The following is a 7,314-nucleotide window of genomic DNA, read 5'->3' on the forward strand; positions in this document are numbered from 1 at the left end:
CTTCCTGACCAGATTTCATACATTCTAGGACGTTCCCGATTAATGTAGTGACGCCTTCATTGTCAAAGGTAAAAGAAGAGGGAGCTTTCAAAAAAAGTAAAGCTCCAACCCAGGAAAAAACTGATTTGACATAAAGAAAAAAGATGCCAGCACAAGAAGTTCAACCTTGAAAGGAGGAGATAGATCAGTAAAGAAGCACTAAACTCAATGCCCATACGAGGCCAGAGCTGTTATCCTGCCTCTTAAAGCGATATCCCAGAGGACATCAAGTAACGTCAATTGATGACCAAATGTTGGAGTGGTTCACGCTTCAATGAAATATCATGGCATTTTCAACAGAGATGTAATGACACCAGTGAACGATGGATACTTTGTGCCCTATTTAAAGTTAAGCAATCATCAAGCAAGGGTGAAAGAAAACCTAGTCGAAGTCATTTACAGGGGAAAAATAGCTTTATTGTTCTTCTAACTCTGGTCAATAACATCAGAAGCTCACTAAAAAACGAGTTGCTGATGTACTTACGCAAGGACAGAGCTCCTGCATAACCTCGAGATTGGAACAATTCATTCTCATGATCCAGTCATCCAGTTTTCCATCCCAGCCAAAAATGGTGATAACGGTAGCAACACAGTAAACAAGAATGTCTTGAAACAAAACGTTAACGACAAAATCACCAAGAATGTTTTGAGACAGAACTCTCATTTTCTAATACTTCAAAATTGCAGTCACGGAAGTTCGTATGTACAGCGTATAAACGAGGGTCGTTATGATTTAAATTAGCAATTACATGTAGACGAATCATGATCACTTCCCACAAGAGCGGGATGTGAGCAGCCACCGCGACCAGGATAAGATCTCATCCTTCTCCTCTAATTATGTACAGAAGTCTCGAAGCCGCACCTTAGTGTCGAGATTAACTGTATTGTTAGTGTTGTACAATGCCTTAGCATTTTAAAAGTCCGACTTTTCAACTGAATCCCCAAATTGTAATTGACTTTTACAGCCATCAGGGTTTCTATGTGAGCTTCGGAGGCTGCCTCGTCTTGGTGAACGGTACATCTCCATTAAGAACTGAGCTAATAAACTGTTCCACTTGTTCCGTGTTTAACTCTTTAGCGTATATTGCGAACTTCCCCTTTCGATGCTTGTAGGCAACAAGTACCTTATCAGATGATTTATATCCTGACTTGTCAAAAGCATTTAGAAAAGCTGGCTGCTTGCTAGCATCCAAAAGGGCATAGGAGATGGAATCTCGGTTTCCATTGGATGAACTCTGTTTCCTTGAAAATGACTTCTTAGAGACCTGAAGCACCAATCATGGAAGAAAAGACAAATTAAGTTGTTTCCTTAGCATCACATAGATAACACATAAAAAAGTCATTCTATTAATTGTCAATGAGACCTAGGTTATCACTCTTTAAAGACCTCTGCTGCCATCTAATCCCAGATGCTCGGATACATCATTTTTACAGAGCCATCCCAAGGAATATACATGTCTATAACTCTACTTCAACAGTTGCAATTGCACATCGTACTTTCCTATCGCTAGTTTTTTTTTTTATATCTATCCTATGCTCCTTGTTCATAATATCAAAACTAAAACTTATTTCCTTAAAAGAAAAATAAATTCTCATACCACCGATAGAATTGATTCCAACTCTTTCCTTGCTCTCGAGGATCTGAATGCACCAATGATGCAAAGTGGAGAACTTTGTCCGCACAAGTCATCAAAATTTGCACCTTTCAGAATGGGTATCTGCTCATTCACTGACTCAGTCTGTGCCTTTCTAGCTCGACTTGAATCTGATTTCTTGTTCTTCCTCTCAAAACTGTCAAGTAAGGCACTAAGTTCATTGATAGCAGAGTTCATGTCTTTCACAGAAATACCCGCTTTCAAGATATGCTTCTCCCCGTTACTCAGCCAACCAACTACAGCAGGAAGAGCATTGATCCCTAATTTTTTTATAGCTGGATCAGAAACATCATGAACCTGCAGGAAACATAACAGGATTCACTACATAGCCAGTTTAGAGACTTAGAAGGTTCAAAATCTCATTGACTAGAAAGCACTTCCACAATGCCAAGAACTATTTGGCCAATGAAAGGAGTAAAATTAACATCTGATTTCTTCCCTAACCAGCCAAGTGCAAATACAATTACACTATTTACCGTTAATAAAACAATCCAGAAGTATTATAGTATGCTTCCTATTATTACCTGCAAGTCATAAAAATTGAAGCGCTTGTGGTACAAGCCACTAAGAGCACGCCAGATGGCAGGAGTATCCTTCTTGGACGAAAAAAGTATCACCCCAGGTAAGCTATCTCCGTTACCAAAGGAAAACTCGAGATGGTTCAGGTCAACTCGTTTTGAGAATCGAGGCAAGTTTTCACGGCAGAAAGTTCTCAAATCTTTTGTAACATAATCACCTTTGTATTCGACCAAAGAACCACTATCACCATACTTGCAGGCATAAACAAATAACCTTGGTACTTTGCGAGGATAAGTGCCAAGGTCCTTACAAAAAGAAGGCTCACTCTCACAATTCACACGTCCGACCTAAAAGGACAAGCAACATTTTAACACTGAGAAGTCATTACTTGAAGATAATTGATGAAAAAAGATTTCGAAAACAGAAAACCTCAATTACCTTCACAACTCCTTCCAATGAACGGCCGACCTCCTCTACAACAGATTCCAAGTGATTATTCATCAACGCGGGTGTCTCAAATAACAAAAGCCAAGTCATTCCTTTATTCACCACTTCTTTTTTGAACACCTGTGAATTCATGCTCCTAATACTCTTCGATGGACCTTTAGACCCAGACTGAGACCCTGCTGATTCAGAACCACCAAACCAACCCCCACCAAACATGCTGGCAAATATATCATCAAAACCAAAGTTAAATGGGCTCTGACCACCAGAACCACCAAAGTGATATGAATGGCCCTGGGAAGCTCCCTGGCCACCTGCACTCTGCCATCCACCTGGTCCGAACGAAAAATGAGTTTCTCCTGGCCCACCATTGGTAAAGTAAGAGTATCCACCGTGGCCACCAGGATTACCAGCGTAAGAGTATCCACCATGACCACCAGGATTGCCAGCATCAAACCCAGGATTACCCTTTTCATCTCCATACAAATCATAATTCTTTCTCTTCTCTTCATCGGATAAAATCTCATAGGCTAATCGAGAGAAAATGGAACAAAATCACAATCACTAGCAATATGAAAGAACATATCTCTACTGCCTTTGCACAACCAATAAATGCCTAAAGATATACTTTGATTTGCTCAACATAATAAGCTTGTGGACTTGAAAATGATGCACCTCAGGAAAGAGCAGAGAAAGCACAATGCCAGTAAGTTTTTAACATACCATTATTGATCTCTGAGAACTTTTCTTGGGCACCTTTATTTTTGTTCTTATCTGGGTGATATTGAAGAGAGAGCCTGCAAAAGAATCCATATACCAGCAGAAAAATATTAATAATACAACATCATCAAGTCTGCATACATGAGCACAGTTTTATTTCTTTTGTTTGTGGGGTAGGGTGGGGTGATGCTAAGTTGGTCGTTAAAAGGTGACGGGAAACACATAAAGCCAAGGGCTGATTATATGCTACACGTGGCAGTTGAAATTGTAAACTAAACCAGATAAGATTCATGGCATGTTAAAACTGCATCGAACAATTAATAAGGTTTAACCACCTCAAGAAACATTTTGTATGTGCAGTGTGCTCCATTCTGTTATCACCTCCTCAATACAGTTTGTTTAAAAGTTTTTATACATACACAACATAGATGTGTGGATAAGTAAATATGATAGATATCCACATAATTATTGACATGTATAAGGAGTTTGCGCATGGTCACATGTCTAGTCCAGAATAAATACTAACATAGGCTGGGTCGACCTCACGAAGGAAAAAGAGCATCATGCTCCCCAAATTAAATTAAGATAGAGTATATGAAAAATAATTTCCATCATTCGTCAAGAATTTTGAAAGTATTGATCACCAAATGATGATTGTCCATTCAAGTAACATACCAATGTTAGAACATATACCAATGTTAGAACATTGCCAACAAGAAGTCTCGATTTTTAAATTAATGCACTCGCAGAACACGTTTCACAGGATGTCACCAGATATAAGAGAGATAACATTGTCAATAAGAAGTCTCAATATTTGAATAATGCTCTCTCAGAACCTATTTAAAGGGATGTCAGCAAATACAAAAGACGAAATCAGATTTCTCGAACATATGATGAGTAGAGCTGATTTTTCAGGATCAGACAATTGTAAACCCACGAAACTCACATACATTTGTTTCTTATTGAAGCACCATGTAAAATTGCCGTTAAACCATTGACTTAACAAGGACTAATCTTTGAAAAAAGTGAAGGTTTTCCATTTTTACCAGTAAAGAAAGGCTCAAAAAGTTCAACCGTCCTCAAAAGTTGCGTGTATAAAGCCACAAAATGCAGCTACGGGAGTGGCGAGAGTCAGTGCTACGGATGATATAACTAAAAGTACTTCCTTAACAATAAATGCAAATAAGAAGAGAATCATGATGAACAAAAATTCATTATAATGCCAATATAATTTCAGAATTTAACCCTGCCATCGCCAACTACTGATTATCATACATACTCACACTACCACGGTATTAAGTGCAGAACAGGACTGATGTAGAATAAAAGTTTTTCAACGGAGACTGCACAGTACATTATAAGGAATTAGGATACATGAATAAAGGAGGAGCATACTTATGGAAGGCTTTCTGAATTTCCCGCTGACTAGCGTTTTTCTCAACCCCAAGAGCCTGAAAATACAATATATAAAATGTTACAACATGACATATTTAAAGAGCACTCTACCATTATGGCATTGACATAGAACCACATAAATCTTTTAGGACTGAGGATCAAAAAGAACATCTGAAATAAATCATTTAAAACAAACAGATAGTCTTAATCATATCCCACGCTTTTTTCTTCTGATTAAGTTATTTATCCCAAATTAACTTATAGAACTATAGCTCAAAAGGATGTCACTACCATTAAGCGACATTACCACCATTAAGCGACAATTGACCTGCCTATGGGGTCCTTCTTCTATGTATCAGCAGACCATTAAAAGGCTATACAAAAGAAGTCTAAAGCTTGACAATATCAACGACTGGAAAGCAGAAGCCATTCCACAGAACCCTCTGCCAAACTCCCACTATACCGTTTTTACTTTTAAACGAACTCCGTAGCCATTGTCTGCATCATTTCTCTTCTGCTGATAGTCTTTGTGAACGATTATGACACTCAAAGACGTTATAATTGGATGAATTTATGAACCAAAACTAGGCACCTTTCATGCTGCCTGCACCTAAGGGACCTATCAACCTTTGTCAAAACCAGATTCGAGTCATCAACGAAGAAAGATTCCATACCGCCTGAAAAAAAATTCCCCGAGCCTACCGCAAATGGAAAGATTATGATCGCTGCTACACTGCACCTGCGATCTTACACATAATTGTGTTGCTAAAGAGTGCTCTAACCCTTAAATACCAATAAAGACAATCTCACATTTTCCCTGCCCTTAGAAAACCGAAACAAGAACTACTCACACAATCCCCAGTGTAAAATTCAAAAGAAAAAACTCCGGAATCGCCAGCTACACACGGTCACGACTCAATCGACGGACGGGGCATCATCACGGGAAAAGGCCGCGAAGGGTGTTCACCTTGTAAGGGTCGGTCCTCTTGGCTCCGAGGGCTGAGAGGCACAGGAGCGACAGGATCACCAACGACGGACGGATCTTCATCGCCGGACCTTGCCTGCCGCGAGGCGAGAATCGACGCCGCTTGGAGCTGGAAATCTCCGGGAAGATCGAGGCAAGATTGACGAAGAAATCGATGTCGACAGCGAGCGAGCGAACGGAAGAGAGCAGAGAGAGAGCTTGAGCGAGAGACGAAGAGGGAGGGTGACATCAAACTAGGCGGGTTCATATAAGCTTCGCGGGAGAGGGGAGAGTCCAGATGCTTCGCGGCATAGGCTTCTTCACGTCCACGTGGCACTAAAGGGAGGTTCCACGCGCCACGACCAATCAGATTTCAGGATGGCGATGCTGGGGAGGAGAGAGCATTTATTAATGTTCGGCGGTTTAATTATTTCGGGGAAAATTCCAATTAAGGACCCAAGTGGGGTCCTTTTCTTAAAAGAGGGCCGAAGTGAGCATGGTGTGAATAAGAGTAGAAGTCTTCAATTCGTCTCGGGTAAGGGCGCAGGTTCGCGCCCCGTAGGTCAAATCTCGCCGTGGCGAAGCTGCGATCTTGTTAGTGGACAATAGGAACAGTACCTTTCTTCTCTGTTTTTTTTTTTTTCCTTTTTCTATTTTTTTTCTTCTCTTCCCTCCCCTCCGCCAGCCATAGTCGGGGCCGGCGGAGGTCGTCGGCTTCAGGCGGAGGCCGCCCTCGCCCGACGTCGGCGAGGGTCGCCCTCGCCTGCCCAGTCGAGGGCCGTCCACGCCGGCGTCGGGCGGGCGAGGGCGACCCTCACCAGATCCGGCAAGGGCAACCCTCGCCCTCGCACGACGCCGGCGAGGGCGGCCCTCGATGGTTTGGCCGGCGGGTCGGGGCGAGGTTGCCCTCGCTCGCCCGCCCGGCCTAGTCGAGGGCGGCGAGCGAGGGCAACCCTCGCCCGACCCCGCCCAACCCGGTCGAGGGCCGCCCACGCCGGCGTCGGGCGGGCGAGGGTCGCCCTTGCCTGCGATCGGCCAGGGCGATCGCCCGCCCAGCCCAGTCGAGGGTGGCCCTCGACTGGGCGGGCGAGGGCGACCCTCGCTGGTGTCGGGCAAGGGCGGCCTCCGCCGGCCCCAGCTATGGCCGGCGGAGGGGAGGGAAGAGAAGAAAAAAAAACAGAAAAAGAAAAAAAAAAAAGAGAGGAAATGTACTGTTCCGATTGCCGGAACAGTACTTTGCTCGCCGGCCGGCGAACCCAGGCCCTTACCTGAGACGAATTGAGCACTTTGGGCCCCTATTTGACACCATGTTCACTTTGGGTCCTCTTTTGAAAAAAGGACCCCACTTGAGGTCCTTAATTAGAATTTTCCCATTATTTCATTCTATATTTTTCCTTCGATTAATACCACAAAAAAACTTCAAATTGATATATTTATGATAAATTTACCCTAAATTAATTTTTTAACCAAAAAAAATTCTAAACTGGTACACCTATGATAAATTTACCCTTCGTCATTGTCCGTTAAATTTTACTGTCAAATTATTAAGTTAAATGACACGTAGCAGTTGACGAGTGT

At 42.5% G+C, this 7,314-nt stretch overlaps 1 protein-coding gene across 1 annotated transcript; it reads right to left on the reverse strand.

Annotated features, from left to right (window-relative positions):
• Nucleotides 1–683: 683 nt before the first annotated feature.
• LOC115672353 (dnaJ protein ERDJ3A) lies at nt 684–5,966 on the reverse strand. The gene is made up of 7 exons (XM_030594148.2): nt 5,740–5,966; nt 4,773–4,828; nt 3,381–3,454; nt 2,652–3,187; nt 2,219–2,560; nt 1,638–1,991; nt 684–1,304 (listed from the first exon to the last, which is right to left on the reverse strand). Exons 1-7 carry the CDS (start codon nt 5,818–5,820, stop codon nt 1,017–1,019), a joined length of 1,731 nt encoding a protein of 576 aa, XP_030450008.1. The 5' UTR covers nt 5,821–5,966; the 3' UTR covers nt 684–1,016.
• Nucleotides 5,967–7,314: the final 1,348 nt, after the last annotated feature.

The sequence above is a fragment of the Syzygium oleosum genome, unplaced genomic scaffold (genome assembly GCF_021117445.2).
Source record: "Syzygium oleosum isolate NSW1041296 unplaced genomic scaffold, Sole_v2.1 Sole_v2.12, whole genome shotgun sequence".
In the NCBI taxonomy this organism is placed as follows: domain Eukaryota; kingdom Viridiplantae; phylum Streptophyta; class Magnoliopsida; order Myrtales; family Myrtaceae; genus Syzygium; species Syzygium oleosum.